An 18791-nucleotide genomic window follows, 5' to 3' on the forward strand; every position below is an offset into this window, starting at 1 on the left:
ATTTTCGGCCTCAGCGCGGTGAGCAGCCCGGTTGTGGCCGGGATGTGGCTGTTGTCTCCTCTTCCTTAAAAATCCTCCGAGCGCTTTGGCTGGGCCACGGCTGCCGTCAGCAGCGCTTCCCTCACGGGGGCCGCGTTGGGGCAGACCTGCTCTGCAGCCGGCTCCGGGAAGAGGTAGACCCGATATTTAAGCTTCTTCTCTAGATGTCCTGCCAATGAAACCTCCTGTTGTGGCAATAGTGTCTCCTCAGGAGGTTCCCCGCAGTGCTCACAGCTTGACTGTGGGAACTGGAACCCCACAAAGCGACCCGGCAACACAATGGCCCGTGCAAACCTGTGGTGTGAGCGAACACTTCCCTTGTCAGCCATGGGGCAAGTAAGACACTGCAGTCTGCACCGTGAAGTCGCCTATTTTATAGCTTTTTTTCCAGTGTGTGTTGTACAGGAATACCGTTGCTGCCTGTGTACGGCTTTAGCTGCTGCTAGTGGCGGTGTTGCCCTGAGCATCCGCTGTGTTAGGGTGGCTGTGCTGTCTCCAAACCCAGCCCACCCCGGAGTGTTTCACAGGGAATTTTGCTCACCATGGTTCTACATCCAAAACACCTTGCCAGACCAAACATTGGTTTTCCTCACCGGAAGACCTCTAGTTTGTTTGCTTTAATACGTGTTGATACATGACAGCCTTAAGGGCCCAAAGAAAACTCAGTTTTGGTCTATACTTATTTTAGTTTTAAAAAATTAATAATAATAAAAAAAATCAGCTGTGAAAGCAACAGCGTTTCAATGTTTCAATGGATACATGTAAAAAAATAGTTGTTTTGGTGGGTTTTTTTCTCTTACACACTGTGATATTAAATGGTCTAGACTAAGGGTGAACTGAGACTGAAAACATGGATAGTTGAGGTAGGCTTGATGTCTTTCAAAACAAACCTATATACAAATTATGGGCTTCTCATGGCAGTAAATTTTATATGACAAATTACTGCTGTAACACAAGGCAGTAGGAATAGTCAAAGGTCCAAAAAATTAAACACTGATTAAAGTACTCTTCTTATTGATGTTAGCTTTATTTATGATCCATGTTGTTAAATCCCTCATATATGATGTAATCAGTAATTGAAACTTACTTTAAAAGGCTAGTTCAGTTTGTTTCTTCATCACTGGTCGATAGGGTTTTTCTCATTGCAAAGGAAGAAGAAGCTTCTTTTCTCAAAATCAATTATACGTTTTTTACCAAAAAAGTTGTATTTATAGAACACATGACCTTCCAAAATTTCTGGTAATAGACCACAATACTTGAGCATCTGTTTTAGGGAAGACATAATTTTGCCCTCCTCATCCACCAAAAAAAAAAATTTGTCTGTACATGACAGACCATGTGCAAAAATATTGTGTCAATGCACAGTTATGGGTTTGATTAGGACAGTCATTGCATTCTAAAAGTCTAACAATGACATGACTGTATCAAATTAATACTACACCTCATTGAGAGCAAGTCATCTCTATCTTCTGCCTGTAAAGGAAAATTTTAAATTGTGTATCTTTTTATCCCTGCTAAATGAGAGAAAAGGTAGTAAGAAGAACAGGAAAAAATTAATGTAGGGAGTAGTACATGCCAGACAACATAGTGTCAATTGGCAGATTCCAATATATACTTAGGGTTTCTAAGAGGTATTTCACTATGGCACCTGTCAGAAATACTCCCTCTAGATGTCTTTGAATTTATAGAAGATAAGAGAACCCATAACTTGCATTTTATAAAGATCATATCTCAGAATTCCTGTTTTAGGCTTTTTCATAGAAAAACTAAATAGATCCATAGATGTGCAATCTCTCCAATGCTTTACTTGCAAAGGTCACATTTTTAATACTGTCAGATTGCTAATGCTATTCAAGTGATCTTGGATACTTCGTGAGCAGAGTTCCATTTGTCTTCCATGCAGTGTCACTTCTCATGTGCAGCACAACAAAAAGAAATTCTGTTTTATTGGATTGTATTATATTGTTTTATTATTTATTGTATGGTATTGTGTTGTATCATCATGTCAAAGGCAAAGCTGGAAACAGAAGCCTGATTCCAGTTCTAGTCTAGATTCTGTTTTACCTAACCCACTCTAGAAACAATGCTGCTATGGTTTTAATAAGCTAATTAATTCTTTAGTCAATCCTTTTCTGCTGCAAAAAGGGTTTTACCTTGACTTTTACCATTGCATAAAAGGATAGACCAGAACCCATTTCTAAAACTGTATGTGTGTGACTTACTGGAAGTGTGTCAAAGTACTAAACATGTATCTAGCTCATGGAATTAAAAACATACAAGCAGGAATAGAAGGTCCCCAGTCCTGTACTACAAAAACACTCTCTGAAACTCCCAAGGACTTCCTAGATCTCTTCTGCAACAGTCCTTTTAGCATGCTGTTTGTTATGCACAATTCACATGGGGCGGAAGGATACATTGCCTGTAAATTTTCAGGTGGCCAACATATGCACAAGACAAACCTTAAAACCCAGCCTTGGAACTAATAATTCACAAGTAGAAAGTTTGCAGATGTCTGGAACTGTCTTCAAAAGTTTATAGTATTTAGTAATTTGGAATGCTTCAGCACACCAGAGCATTGAGTGTCACATGTTAGAGCTGAAGAATCTGAAGCAGAGTAAATAAACTTCCAAAGTCACTTTCTAAGTTACTTTCTAAGCTTTGATAGAAATACAAACCACAAATATGACTCCTATTTGTAGCTGCACCATTAAAATGCCTGGGCTTCTGCAGTGAGAACATTGTGGGGTGGAAAAAGTGTTTTAAGGCATTCAAGAGACCTATTTCATTTTATGCTCACTGCCTTATCTGTTGCTTTCACTTATTTCCTCTATTTTCTCTCTTCTGCTAGCATGCCTTTGAAGTGGCAGGCTCTTTCCCATCTTTCCTAACAAGCAGAGAGTGAGCAGGAAAGTCAAGCTTTTGTCTGTATTAAATACATTTGTTCTAGGAGTCAGATAATGCTGGGGTTTTGATGCCTGTTTTGAACTTCATAAGCTTATTATTTCAAAGGGCATGGTGTAACCAGAATGCAGGCTGCTCAAAACCAAATTTCCCAAAAACTCTGGCTACCTAGCTTCAGCTTCTTTGTTTTTTTACAGTGTTCCCCTAGCATATCTTTTTTTCTTACATGTTATTTTTGCTATTCTTTAGCCTTAGAGGCAGATGAAAGCCAGGTTATTATTCACTGTATCTCTGTATATATAGCTGCAGGGTATATCTCCAGAGCAAGTGTGAGACACTTTGTGGACAGAAGAAACCTTTCATCTGTTGCCAACGTCTTGGCACTAAAACAAGGCTTTTAATATAGATCTACACTTGTTGATAGTGCAATTTTTAAGTAAAAAAAAACCCAAAATGCACAACCCTAATTGCAAAGCTTTAAAGTCAGGGCTTTGTCTAGCAGAACTTGTAATCCTACATGTATAATCTAGTCCATATTGGGATGTGAACTTTAAATCTAAATCATAAAGCAGGTAAAATGCAAATGTTGCAAGAATGTGAGAATATCCTGAGCTGAGAGAAGTGCGTGGCTCAGACACAGTTCACTGAAGTGAGCACAGGTGCTTTCAGTGGGGGACAGGGACCCAAGCAGGCAGTCCTGGGAGGTGATGGTGAGCAGTCAGAGCATCTCTGCTGCAGTTGGAAGCTGGCTGCAGCCTGTTCCGTGATGTGTGAGCTCTGGTATACCTGACATGTGTACAAAGAGCTGTACTAGCTGCAGGTGTGATTCATCTCACCAAAATGATGCATTTGAGAGTTAAGCACCTTAGACCAGTAAGATGAATCACCCTCTGGAAGTGTTTATTGTCTGGCACGTAAGATGACTTGTATAATAGACTTTTGGATACCTAAGTTATATGAGATGAACTACATATTGGCTAGAGAAACCTGTGTGGGACTGTGCGATGTGCTCAGGCAGCAGATGCATATTGATGCCTCTGTGGCCCTTGTTTCTTGCAGAGTAGATTGAAAGAAGTGGTGATATATACTTGTGCCTGCTGACATCATACTGTCCTTTGTGCTACAGACACAGCTCATAGGGCAGCCTGAACTCTAAACACTAGCATTGTATCATTGTATAACCATTATAAGACCAGAAACACCAGTTTTTGCAACAATAACACTATTAAATTAGTTTGTGATATAAACTGGTTTAAGGAATAACCTTTCATAGTAGTTCATACTTCCGCAGCAGCTTCTGTTAGTATGACAAACATAAAGCAAAAGTCTACAAACTCACTGCCTTGTGGTCATTTTCCAGAGCCAAACATACAAATCAATATATAGTTCATAGGAAATACAATTTTTAAAACTATAATTTGGTCATTTCAGCTGCTATTAGTGACAGAGAGGAGCAGATGCACATTATAGTGAGGAGTGCAATACTACTCACGGGGTGTTAATATCAAAAGAAAAGTGAAAAATTGAACCAGTAGAAAAAAAGAGTGAGCTAATGTAAATGTTAACATGATAGTGCCTCTTAAACACTGTTTCATAGAAGAAAACTAACTTTCACAATGCTAAAATTTATTACTTGCCTAGCCCCATAGTGGTCAGAGTTCAGTCAGTCTGAATTCAAGCAGCTCTATCCTGATTCAACTTAAACACAACCAAGTTTAATGGGATGTTTATAAGGAAGAAATAGCAAAAGATGGGTAAGCTTATCAAAAGAAAACATCTTCAGGGACTGATTATTTTTTTAATTTTTAAATGGCTGGACTTTATCTGGACCAAAATCAGTCAGAAACAAACTCTTTAATGTCCCAGAGCCTCTTTAGGGACAACTAAGGCCAGTTTAGATCCACTGTTTGATCCACTTTGGGCTGTTCTGAACCATCATTTTACTTGGGGAGAATTTGCTTTCGCATGAGAGCACCAGAAAAAGTGACTGACAGCCTGGTACATGCAGGAAAGATCTATCACCTTTGCTATTTGTCTTCTTCTGTAGGTTTGGGTTATTTGTTATGAACCAACAAATTACATGGTCAGAATTTTAAAACATGCATGGCATTTTATAGACTTATGGTAGTTAATGAGATAAAGATTAAAAATTATTGATTTCTCAAATGAGGTGCCAATCCAACAATGACTTTGCTGCAGCTATTCTTTGCACCTGTACAGATATATCATTATCTTTGTATCTGAGAATTTCCAATAATTCAGACTAATAAGATTATGTGGTAAGAAGAGAAGAATTGAGAAAGTTAACTTCTGAATAAACATCAATTATATCGTATTCCATATCCAGTGCTTTCCACACTATCAGTAAGGGAGATAGTGAAGGAAATGCTTCTCATTCAGTTAATGCTACTGCAGGGCTACTAATGCAAGGACTTCCTGACTCATCAATTAAATATTGAATTTGCCTTTTAGACTTTCCTTATCTTCTAATGCAATTCCTATCTTCTCTACTTTTTTTCAGTCCACTCAGTCATCACATCTTATTTCTAAATTGTGCCATATATTTATTTTTTTTATTATTTTAAATTTTGAAGACAACAGAATCAGCTGGTACTGAAAGCAATGATTCCTCATTTGGGTTTCTTTGTGTTTTCATTATGTTATATAACATGAAGTTTCTGCATGGGCTTTTGCAAGAGAACAAAACATAGCTTTTTATTCTTAACCTCTCTATTCTGAGGATGGATGTTAATACCCTTTTTGAACCTTAAACCACTCATATTAACTGGGAAATGGGAATATAACCTGATGTCATAGAAGCTTAGATAAGAGAGACTGGGAAAATTAATCAACAGGAAGGACTGCATAACAAGAATTCAGCTGGAGGCAGTATGTCAGATTCACCCCACCTCTGACCAAGTAACAGTATCTGACCAGCCACTGTGTACCTTGACACACAAAGGAAATATTTTCCTGGAGAATTACTGTTGGAAACAGCAAAAATGTATCCTTCAGCTATCCCTCCCTTTTCCAGGCATCATTGCTGCATTTCTCTGCCAAGCTATTTTCCTTATTCTTATGAAAAGAAATGCTTGTTGCAGTAGAGCAGAAGTACCCAGAAACTTTGGGTTCTTTCCCTTGAAATGGTAGGATTCCAAGCTGTTGGATTGCTTGTGTTAGGTAGCATATCATGTGACACCACTTTCCCTGACAAACTAGCTGTTTTATGCAGAGTTATTTCCATGTATTATTTTTAGAAACTTTATAATACCAATTAGTTTCCTTCTCTATATGTTTCAAAAATATCATTTAACTGATATGCTGAGTGTGTGTGAAGACTATTGCCTTTATTTAATTTGTTTTCTTTGAAAAAGTGACTGGAACATTCTTGGAACATGCCTGTTTGATATCAATCCTCTAGATTGCCATGAAAAAATATAATTTCTCCTTTTCAGCTACAGAATCTCCACAGAACTAAGACTCCATGCTCAGGAATTTGAGAAAGCCTTATCCAGTAAAACTGGCATCAGCCTTGGTGAAGTAATAGCAAAGTGGATCTGGAGATCAATAGCTAAAGAACAATACAAAGGAATTGATCAGTGTGGTCTACAGAAAAGTGAGTTTAACAAATAGCCTGAAATTTATCATTTGCCTAGTATGGTATAACTCAGTAACATGGCATCAATATCCTTTAAATATATTGAAAAGATGAAAAATGTGGATAAGAATCACAATTATATTGAAACCTAAAGGAAATGAGAAGTAGTCCAGGTACAAAGGCCCCCAGTACAAGAATGTACTAACTAAATCAGTGAAGATATTACAACTACTGAAAGGAAGCATAAGCCACACAAAGGGGCTTAAATTTTATCAGCTTGTGCAATTACCCTTTGAAACAAACATGTTGGATTCCCCATCTTTTTGCATCTGAAGATCAACATTTGACGCCTTAGCACAAGTTATACTTTAGAACAAAGTTTTGGGCTCAGTGCAGTGATAAATGGCTGGTATTTATGGGTTTGTAAGATAAAGGAGGTGAAAGTAGAGCTAAAGGTCAAATTTATTCATGCAATTAATACATACTAAATGCTCTCCATCCCTTCAGCTCTCTTCCCAAAGAAACATTTGGAAAAGTGTTACTAAAAGGCTGGGGGGAAATACTTCTCTGGAGACACTCAAAAACCACCTGGATGCATTTCTGTGTCACCTGCTCTAAGTGACATTGCATCGGCAGTGAGGTTGGACTGTATGATCTCCAGAAGTCCCTTCCAACCCTAACTATTCTGTAAAAAAACCATGAAGTCTTTCTGTCACCAATTACATGAGATAAAACGAAATAATCTCACATGCTAGATTACTTAGTGATCCTAGTTCATGACTTGGGGGCACTCAGTGAGTAGGATTCTGTGATGTGATGGGATGTTGTGACATCCACAGTTCACTATACTGTCTTCCAGCTCGAGATGCTAAGACAGGGTCTCCTCTTTTTCATAATGTAATGTTTGGTATACCTGTCATGCAGCTGCATCTCACATGAACTCATGTGGGGGTTAAAGGAAAAAGGCAAGGCTTGGACATGGCTGAAGGAAGAGCTCTCCCTCTTTTCTTCTCTTAATAAAGGATGTCTGGAAAGAAGGATCATGATGAGGAGAGTTGCTCTGCTCTTGAATTGATTGATTTCAAGAATGCTTTGGAGCAGTTCCAGAATCTAGTTGAAAAACTGGTCATCCAGAAGACCAAGGAGAGTTCAGGCTTGTATACTAAAGATGATGGTAAGAAATACTAATTCAGATGGAAAAGTGTAATTTTCACATGGAGAGAACATATCATAGAGAGATAATATTAATATTCTAACTGTAACTGTTTGATTTTTAAAGGAAATAGAGAGATTGCACTGTGAAAGTTCTTTTCTCCTCCTGTTAGGATTTCTGGCCGAATTAAAAGGCCATGGTGATCACTCAGAAAATATAATTGGTGGAGTTGCCACATATAGAAGTTACCATGATGCTAACTTGTTTCCATAAAAGCACAAACATAATGAATTATGTAAATACAGTTACTAATTGTAAATAATGAGAGTAAAATTTTACTTTTCTCAATGCAAGTGGCTATTGCTGCTTGAAAGGATAAATTTTATCCTACACACCATTCAGGTTCAAAAAAAAAAGAAATCATAATTATGGTAAGTAAGGGAAGAAAAAAAGAAGTGAGAGAATTTTATCTATTCTTTCATCTGTTTCCTGTTATGCATTGCAAATTGAGTAGTTTTAAAAAAAGCAAATATTAGGGCTGATTTTTTTTTTCTTTTCTTTTTCTTTGCAAGTGCTTTAGTGAATACAATGTGAACTTGCATGCTATTGGTATTGAAGGAAAAATAAAACTTGAGGTAGGGTGGATAAGAAAGGAATCTGTAGCCTGCCACTTTTAAACTGTGTGGACATTGTTCCTCCCATACAGATGAGATAGACTATAATAAGTTCTATACAACCACACGGACACTTTTTGGTCCAGCAGTCAAGGATCAGAATGTTCAGACCTTTTTCAGGAAGATTATGAGCAACCTTGAAAGGCCAGAATGGCTTGAGGTAAGGATTTCTAAAGTTTTCTTAAATATGAAAAACTAGTTAGAATTTTAAATGGTGATAGTATTTATCTGTTGATTGTGTGTTGTTCAGGAGTCTGTTGTTCATGAGCTCCATGCCATAGTGAGACACTCTCTTGTTATTTATCCTAACTGCCTGAAATCTGGGTGTGGTTCAGCTCTTCAGAACTACTTCAGTGATGTGTATTGTCCTCAGGCCTCTTGACAAAATGCAGTATCTCTTATGACTACTTATGACTCTCTTATGACTATGCCATTTGTGCTTAGAGGCTAAGTCTGTCTTTAGCTAAACCTTCAGAAATGCTTCCTCTTTTTCTCCTTTCCTCTCTTTTCTCTTACCTTTGCTTCCTTGCCTTTCTTTTACCCTGTTCACAGCATAAATCTGGCCTTTACTTTGAATATGAAGTGTTAAAAGTAGAGCAGCATTTTAGTAGAGTTTTTTTACCAGACAATTCTGCAAATATAATTTAGTCCTGTAGCGGAATTTTTGTAATCAATTGTTTCAGTCTCTAATGGTGGCAAATAGCAAATCTTTGTCAAAACCATGTAAAAATGGGGTAACTGTGAAACAGTAGATCTGATTTACCCTCTTTGCATCTGTTTGCACGTATCTTAAGGATTTCCTCTGCCAGAGTTGCAAATGCACTCTGTGTTTAATATCCCTTCCTGGATTTTTAATCTATCCATTTGTAAGTTATTTCTGAATCCACCTAAGAAGGTTATCTCTATAGCACCAAGTTTTTCACATTTTGTGAAAAAGTACTTTGTCAAATTTTTTTTAAACATGGTGCTCTTTTTTATTTGCACATGTTATGAGAAATGAACACTTGCTCTAGAAATGTGTCTTTTATTAAGGTATTTCCCATGGGTAGTGTTTTAGGCAACTGTTCTGTAAAAATTACTCATTCTTAGATTGTTAGAGCCAATCCTTATCAAGAGCACCCATCATCATATATTACTACAAGACTTTTTTTCCTTGTTTCTTACCCAAAGACAGAACTGTACAGAAGGGACATAACTCCCAGTACACAGTGACTTTCCTAGGATAGCATAAGAGGCATTGTATACATGGCAAATCCTTGCTGGACTTACATGGCAGGGTATTAGCAAATGACATGAACTGTAAATTTGTCAGCATATTTACATTTTATGTTACTCTGGAACATCATGCTAATATTGGAACCTTGAAGATACCCAGCACCTGTTCTTTATATGTTAGCAACAACTGATATCAAGTTCTAATATCATCCTAAAAACTGTGTGTTCAGACATTTCTATTTAGTAAGTCTCTGTATGGGAACATTTCTGGATACTACCTTTCTTAACCATTGTTTTTACTTACACTGTCACATTATTCACGGATTTTGCTCATCAGCCATTAAAGATTTCTTTCAAGGAGGGCTTGGGTCAAATCTGGAAAATAGCTGACAGTCTGAAGGACTGATTGTCCTTTGTTTAGGGTAGCAGAACAGTAGCAAGTTATGTTCAGGCTCATTAGTATATAAGAGAAGTAAGGGAATCTCTGTATGTTTGCTGGAGTGTAGATCATTTACTCCAAAACCATATGAGTTTCTAATGCAGTCAGACTAGTTACCAAATTACATAATTACATAAATAATTCAGCTACATAATTGCACAAGCAAGCACAGTATGGGGTGTAGTAAAAGAGGTGAAGCTCCTTTAGTTTCCTTTTGAAATCTGTGCATGATTTCCTTGGGATAAAATTCCCCAGAACCCTTCCTATGAGCATTTCTCAAATTTTACCAATTGTTAGCAGACTGGTGACAGTCTTTTAATATGGCTTGCATATAAACTCCCTTGAAAAACATGGATGTATGATAGCTAATAATTGTGTATGTGGAAAGGAGGGAGTTGTGAAGCGAAAAACTAAGAGTAATGTTGTATGAGAGTATATTTTGAAAGGTGTACATCTGAATCTCTCAAAGAATGAAAATGGGAACTCTATTGTATAACATGGAAAATACTGAACTAGAGTAAAATATAACATCTTGTCTCCCATCCAAAGGAGTATTGCTTTTAGAACTCATAAAAGGAAGTATATATAATGTCCATAATATGAGAAAGTAGTTTAAAAAATTTGTACAGTTAAGTGGGACTAATTTCCTAAAGAAATTACTAAACTGCTTTTGGGTACAGAGCTTGAGATTTGTAGTGCATTTCATCTGAAAATTTCACACCATGGAGTAGAAATAAGCTACTTACCTGACTGTGCAGGCATCTTCATCATATTCAGTACAAATGGAACATTGTCAGATTGGAGATGGACAAAAAAGGATATTTTAGAAGTTGTCTTTTTATTACATTTTTTTTAAACAAATGGGAGCATATCTTTATGGAAAAGCTTTTCTGTGTAGGCTAAATCACTGTGCTGCATTGAATGTCTCAGTTTATAAATATGGAGTTGTCTGTTTTGTCTGCCTTTTGCTAATGTTTTTTCCTAGTTGAGGTAGGTAAAACTAGAAAATGAAAATTGAATATGGTTGTTTACAAAGCAAAACTGTTCTAACAACTTTAAAAAATAGATGAACTGTATTCCTAGAAGCCCTGTGTAAGCTGACTTCTTTACAAACATTGAAGAAATGTCTGTGCCTGAGTGTCAGATCTTAGAAGTCTAAAGTCATATTGACAGATAATGGTTAAAGGAAATAATACTAAGGTACTTACTCAAAGAATATTGAATTATTAAAATGCGAGATAACTATTTGATTTTATACATATATCTCCCAGAAGTAGTTTTGCAATAAATTACTTGTTTAGTTCTATTTTGTTTTGTTTAGATTTTTGGCTGTTTCACAGAAGAAAGTGATGCCACGTCTTCCCCATCAAAAGAAAGCATGGTTTTCCTTGTATCTGAAAAACAGCAGATTACTCATTCAGGTGACATACTTCATCTTACATCAAAAACTGGATTTTTTCTAATGCAGTGTGCTGCTCAATTTCCTGAAAGTAGAGTGATAAGATCACATGTCTGCTTATTCATGTTTCTTCTTCTTATTCATGTTTCTTCTTATTCATGTTCCAAAATATGTGGATTTTTAGTAAACATTGAACACTCCACTGTGGCATTTACCCATTCTCCATATTCCTTAATTATTTTGAAAATATTAATTTTTCTGAACCAGACTATTTATTTATGCAGTTACTCATTGTTTTTCTGTATTTTTTGAAAATATGGAGGAAGAACAGGCACATCCAGAATTATTATATTAATTATATTTAAAGTGCAACATGATGAATTAAATCAAGTATGGGATAATTTATGACATATTGCATCACTGCCTTGCATATGGTACCAAAATGCATTTCAGGAAGAGAAACTGTTCTTACTATTATAGTCATATTTGTTTATGTTTTCCTTACTAATACACTTCTATTTGTTTATGTTTTCCATGGCTGTAAGTAGAAGAGTAATATTTTGTCATTGACAGTTGTCAAGAGAAAAGATGTGATCAAGGGAATAGTGAAGGTGCCCCTTCTGCATCTCACATTAACAGCCTCTCAGAAAGGAGTGCTAACTGTGTTTAGCAAACAGGTAATTCTAAATCAAACTCTTTTATTATTGCATTAGGCTGTACATAGGGGAACTGAGTGGGCTGTGATCTAGCATTCAAATTTTCCCATAAAAAGCCTACATATCTTTCTTATCAAAGGTAACTTTTTCTATATTTTTAAGTACAGCAGGAAATATACATCTTTGTATTCAATTATAAACTTACTAGGCATTCCACACAAGTTGATAGAAGGTAGAGATGGCTAATGATAGACATTCTTCATAGAAATTAATTTAATAGAAAATAATCTGCATTTCTGTTTAGAAAAATTTCCCTAAATAAAAAAATATACTATAGGAATTGACTTTTAGATATAGAGTAGAAATCAGAGAATTAACTGTTTTCTACAGCTATGAAAATATCTAGAATGGACAGAGACAGTGGTTTGCAAATAAGATTTATTCAATACAGCAAAATCTAGAAGTTTGAAAGTTGTGAGTTTTACAACACTCTGCGTGACACTAGCTCACAGTTAGTTCCCTCATCAGTAAAATGTAAGAAGATCTGAACCATTATAAGTAGAAATTCAGGCTTAAGATGCTGTTAAACTAAAGTTTGTACATTAATGTACATCATTCCCAGATTATTTCTATTACTATTTAGTGGTATGCACCTGTAGATGCTATGAGATAGAATGTGTCATACAGAAACCCAGGCTATCACACGTCTATGCTCATTGGTGCTTTACATTTGTACAATTGTAATGCAACCAGTTTCTTAAAAGTTATTTCAGGCAATGCAGTAAAACTTTAAAGCAGCACTAATGCTTTCTAGGGGTTTTAGCTAATTAGTGCATAATGTTTATGACAGGAGCATTTAAACCAAGAAAGCACGCCTGCAGATGATTAAGTAACAAAGCAGTACTGCAGTTTTGGTAAATGCTGAAATAATTTATTTGAAAGCCTGTCCTCCAGAACATTTACCCTCTTATGTACCTATGAAAAATAATTTCCCAAAGTATAAGATTAAAAATAGCTCGCCTCCCTACCCACTAACTGCCCCTGCTATTTTCACATTGAATTGCTGCCTCCTCATAGGCTGGTGTTATCTGACATCAGTAACTGCAGTGTAAATTATTTTACACCCAGCTGCTTAGCACAGTCATTTAGGGATGTTAACTCCCACTTAGAAAACAATGTTCTGAAAATTACTAAGGCATTGTGACAGCCCCAAGATGTGCCAGGAGAGGATTAGATTGCATATTAGGAATAATTTCTTTATCCAAAGGGTTGTCAACCATTGGAACTGCCTGGAGAAGTGGTTGAGTCACCAACTCTGGGGGTATTCAAAAGATATGTAGAAGTGACTACTGGGGACATGATCTAGCAGTAGACTTGGCACTGTAAGTTTTACAGTTGGACTTGATCGTCTTAAAGATCTTTTCCAGCCTTAATCATTCTATGATTCTGTGATACTATTTGAGGGCTAAGCATTGCTTTCTGCAACAAAATGTGGGCCTAATATGACTCAACACCTGTATGCAGCTCTACACCATCAACTACTTCCAGGTTACTCAGAATACGAGACACATGTCTAGGTTACCTAACTTTCTTAGGTTCACATATGGATGGTGCCTTGACCAGTACGTAAGACCTGTGGGAGTAGGCAGCCTTAGGGACACATTTTAGTTACTTTAGATAAAGCCAAGTCTGATACAGTACATGGATATCCATCTCTTGGTTAACAATACTCTTAAACTCTGCTCAAAGGCTGTCCATGATGACACCTAGTCACATCCTATCCTGTCCACAACCTAGCATCTCACTTCTATGTGAAGGAAGAAGGACTTTGATCCTAGCTTTCTTGTTTATGAAATGTGGAATTGCTGGGATGAGTACAAGATACCATTGGATAATTACTGATGAGGGGCAAGGGTGAGAAGAGGTGGAAAATCATGTGTGGGTGTTTCAGAAGGGAAAAGATTGAAACTACTTTTGAAAACTTAGTAGTTTTGTTTAAGGACATAGAAGATAACCCTGTCTCTACTGGATGATGGTTACTCTTCAAACACTTCAGGTTTTGAACCACATTACACTGTCTACCAGTAGTTACCTTTGCTGAAAGATGCTGTACTAATGTGGGTATTCCTGTTTGCAGCCTGAAGTGCTGCCTCTGCCAGGGATTTTGCTGGCACTAGTTGGCATGGCATTGGGACAGCATTAGCTTAGGTTTCTGTATGATACATGCTATTTCTCACAGGAGCTGATGCTGTTCTAGCTGTCAATAACCATTAAAAGCACAGTTCCATCAGAAGACCAGCTGATCTGTCCTCTGTACATTGTAAAGCCGAGGGGTTTTTTACTTACTTTACTCACTTCAACATCTCAATGTAGAAACCCCAAACCAAACCAGAAACTATGAAACAATTGTGAGGGAAAGAGAAGTTTTAAGTTCCTCACAATATAAAGGGGAACAGACAGCAGGCAGGTTAAGGATCTTTCCCATATCTTAACTGCCTACTCTTTCAGTTAGCAATTACTGTTCTGATCTGCCTGTGAAGAGATGACTTTGTTTAGACTTTTAATTTAAGAATTACCTTATTATTGTGACAATGGCTTTCTTGATTTTTCAGATGAAAGTTCTGGCAACCATCGAAGTTGAAGTAAGTTCCTTTTTGTCTCCTTCCTGTTAAAAAATTTTAAGTAAAAATCAGCATGTACTAGATTGAAATAATTAGAAACTGAGCATTATTCTAATGCCACTTCTAACTTTGAGACTTCTGCATGATTTTTCATAGAATGCTGTAGTTCAAATAGTTTTGATTTATTCCTTTAAGTTATTGAAACAATTGAGTAACTTGATTTCTTTTCTCTGATAAATGAAACCTCAGATAAATGCTTCTTTTTCTGCCAAATTGTCCTTTACCCATTACCTTGCCAGAATTTTTTCTTCTAAAATCCAAAACTTCAATTGTCACTGTGAAATTTTAATAAGTAAAATTTTAAGTTTGCTAATGAGAAACAGTTCTACATTTTGCAAGGTAGATGATTGGCTACACAGAGCATACATTAAAACCTCATGTTTACCCTGGGATTATCACTGCAGGTTTTAGGTAATGAGCTTCTTTCAGATGACCTGTAGACAAGAGACATCAGTCTTAGCAAACTGACATGACCCCTTGTCCTAGAAGTTGATGTAGGTATCTTGTGTCAGGAGGCAGTGCATTTTGTTGGTTCTCCCTTACATATTGTGGGAATTCTAAAATGCAATAGAAGTACTCCACACCAAAGGCCCTACTTCTCCAACTCAGAAAACAGCTCTGTGCCTGAGTTGCATTTAATTTATTGCAACAGCTAATCTGACCTGTGTAATCAGCACAGAGAGGTAACTGTGAGAAATATTCTTGAGACCAACTGACTTTTGGAAACTTTGACTACAGGAGTGCTACAGGAGTCAGTTGTAGCCATTCCTACTTTGCTTGTAGGAACCGCTTTCCCCAATTCAAATAGGCAAAGGTAGGATCTTCCCCAGAGACACCAAGGGAAAAAAGCTGAAAGAAGCTGGTGTGCTAGCCTGATGCTAGCTGCAGGGTCTCTTTCCTTTTTCAGCACTAAGCATTTGTCTTAAAATGATTCCTCAATGATGTGAAGGGTTTTTTGTGGCAAAAGTAGGACAATATTTGGCAGCTGTAGCAGTATTAGGCACCATTGAAGAACATCTTTGCCATAAAACATGTGAAAGAAGGGTATGTTTAACATAATGGTATCTCCCAGTATAATGGTGCAATAGCATAATTGTTAGGATTGTGATTCCAAACAAATGCAATACTAAAGCTGGTTGTTTTATTTTCTGTGAGCATCCACTTGTTTCAGCTCTGCATCAGATCTTTGTGGGCTACCCTGATCTGCTGTCACTGTTATTACAGGCCACACTCCCATACTTTCCCAGCTGAGATGTTTCCATTTTTAAAGCCTTTCCTAGAGGCAGAAGGAAGTAGGTCAAAAATAGTTTGGATTCCTCTCCATCTTTGGGATGAAGGATCATTGCTCTTGAGGATCATTTGATCTGTTGAGATCATTACTGCTGAACATGACAGTCTCTTCTGCAGAGTATAAGGTCTTTCAGGGGAAAATCTTTGGCTTCCCAGAGACATTTGATTGACTGGGGAGCTGACAGTTGGTGAAAAGAAAGGAGAAACCCATGCCCACAACCTTAGGAAATCCCTCTATGAAAGGTTTTATGGTATTTTTTGATGTCATTTTACTTTTGTTGAAGTTACTATATTTACTTTTTTTGTGTCAAAGTTATGAAATGTTCAGATGGCTTAGTTAAAAATTACCCTTTTCTGCTTTGTGCTCTGATTTGTCTCATGGAATTGGAATTTTTATCTAATATTCTTGTTTAAGTATTTGCATTGAATGGTCCTGCCCTTGCTCAATTTAATTTCTTCTCATCTTTTCTCTAACTACTGTGCTGAAAAAGAATTTAAAGAGCTCTTATTGGACTTGAGGTTCCTGAATTTTTTGATGGTTTATGAAAGATTTTGATGCTTGTAGGACATAATATTTTAAGCTCTGTTGTTCTTTAAATCTAAATTCACAAATTGAAAGCCAATAAAATTCTGGATTTCTTTGAGATAGTGAATACAACTTTCCAGATGGTTGAAATGTATGATACTATTAAATTTATTAACTTGGGGATTCTTTGAGAGATCTAACTCTAGAATTTGGCCACAGTTTTTCTAATGTAATGTATGCTTATAAAAATGGAAGCTTTGCATCTTGATACTTTTAATCTAAACATTTATTAAAAATCAAAGCACAATATCTTACATGGGTGTAAATCATCACCCACCATGTACTTATTAAAGATATGGTGAACAATACTAATTGAAAACTTCAGTACCAAATGATCTTAATGTGCAACTATGAATAGTAGCATATGATTAATATCTAAATAGATAAACTGAGAAAGATGACTTTACATTTCAGGGCTTACATTTCAGTTCTTCTGATCTGCAGAAATAACAGTACATTCTTTTCTCACTACAATTATTATGCCATTTTCCACTGTTTTAATATCATCATCAATACTGGCATCAATACCTAATTGATGAAGCTATATATTTGTGTGCATCTTCCTGCAAATTAAGTAAGGCACTGAATTCAGGACTTATTCAGAGATAAGTTGTACTCCAAACCTTCTGTCCATTGACACACACTGATGTGTGTAGAAGGTGGCTTATAGATTGCAACAACCCTTATACTCCTATGCTTTCTTCCATTAAGTGTTCTCATTCTTGAGGTGTTTCAGAATAGAGGCCCACTCAACCAGAGTGAGAGAGGTTTTGGCCCTGAGGATATTAAGCCAGAAAGACTGAAACACAGTAGTGCTAGAAATAAAATTCAGTGAACGGCAGCTATCAGAACTTTCCTAGCATTGTGATGGTATAAATGCAACATGAGCTATGGGTACATTTGTTAGGGGGATGTTATGGAGAGCAGGTCACATCAAGAAAAGCTGATTTCATTTCTTGATGAGATTATGTGACAAGTGAAGAGTAGAGGCATTAATATAATACACTTAAAATTCTATACGATATTTGGCTAAGCACCACACAACCTTCGGTTTTAAAATATGACCACTGGAAAAAAACCCAGTTGCCTGCATTGATTAACAATTGTCCAGTGGACAGGTCCCAAAATTAGTAGTCAGCATAGAATCATTGTTGAATGATAATGGGAATATTGGTAGTGAACAAATTACTACTTTCAAAAATGGAAATGAAATATCTTTTAAAATGGCTTAGGAAAGCGTAAACAGAGCCAATGGGTAAGCAAGACAAAGTGAAACAGAAGCTGTATTGAAAACAAGGGAGGAAAGATAAGAGCCCTTAAGTAACAGGATGGAATAAGAAAATGACAAAAAGGTTGATCTGGTGTACCTGTCTAGTTTGTCAAGTATGGCAACACTGAGAAATTCTTATAACCTTTCCTTTGAAGCTGAAACCTGTTACTTTGATTGCATCATCACAAGCCAGCACTGCAAATTAGTGACAACTACAAATGTAAAACCATCTTTTGCAAGCCATTTAGTCATAAGTATCTGACACTATTATAAGGACCTCAAAAAGCCACAGTTATCAAACTCTTCCATAAGAATTACCAAACAATCCACAAGGCCTCTGCAGGACTGACATTTTCCACATGTTTATTGTAGTAAAGGGTACAAAAAATCCTTGTAAACGTATTACCACTTGCCTACAGATCATTAGGAAGGAGAGAAGCTTTCTCCTGCAATAGAGTGTTGATAGCCTTTGTCAGGATTTTGGACCCTTTACACTAAGAGCAAAATCAATATTGTGTACAACAAAGGCAATAAAAGTAGAAACATAAGGAGTCTATACTTTGCAAGAGAAATTGTTTTACATTAATACCTGTATAATAGGAGGTATACTTGAACAATGGCTTAATATTGGGAGATGTATTTAGTTGTAAATAGTTGATCTACCTATTGGGAGAATTAAAATCATTAATAAAGTTACTTATTTTCATAAACATTCATTTCAGTTTTGTTTTTATAGCTGAAATTTTGACTGCCCTTAAGTTTCTTTTGTTTTAAACCAAGCTGTATCCAGGTAAAAGCTTAATCTGCTTTACTATGGATGTTTTAGCTTAAGCTTTCTCTGCTCAGAGTGTTTTTCCAGAGTGTCATTACAGTTTGACTAACAGTATATG

The 18791-nt window shown here is 36.5% G+C and overlaps 1 protein-coding gene across 1 annotated transcript in view; it reads left to right on the plus strand.

The window, feature by feature from the left end:
- Window positions 1-7561: 7561 nt before the first annotated feature.
- The window catches only part of WDR64 (WD repeat domain 64), a 58251-nt gene continuing 47021 nt past the window's right edge, over window positions 7562-18791 (plus strand). Inside the window, exons 1-5 of the mRNA XM_088053387.1 lie at window positions 7562-7712; window positions 8398-8525; window positions 11341-11440; window positions 11992-12095; window positions 14687-14716. Of these exons, the coding sequence (XP_087909513.1) occupies window positions 7562-7712; window positions 8398-8525; window positions 11341-11440; window positions 11992-12095; window positions 14687-14716 (513 nt within the window). The remainder of the gene's footprint in view (window positions 7713-8397; window positions 8526-11340; window positions 11441-11991; window positions 12096-14686; window positions 14717-18791) is intronic.

The sequence above is a fragment of the Pseudopodoces humilis genome, chromosome 3 (assembly GCF_049639895.1).
Source record: "Pseudopodoces humilis isolate 2021_Gansu_Grassland_sample_001 chromosome 3, ASM4963989v1, whole genome shotgun sequence".
In the NCBI taxonomy this organism is placed as follows: domain Eukaryota; kingdom Metazoa; phylum Chordata; class Aves; order Passeriformes; family Paridae; genus Pseudopodoces; species Pseudopodoces humilis.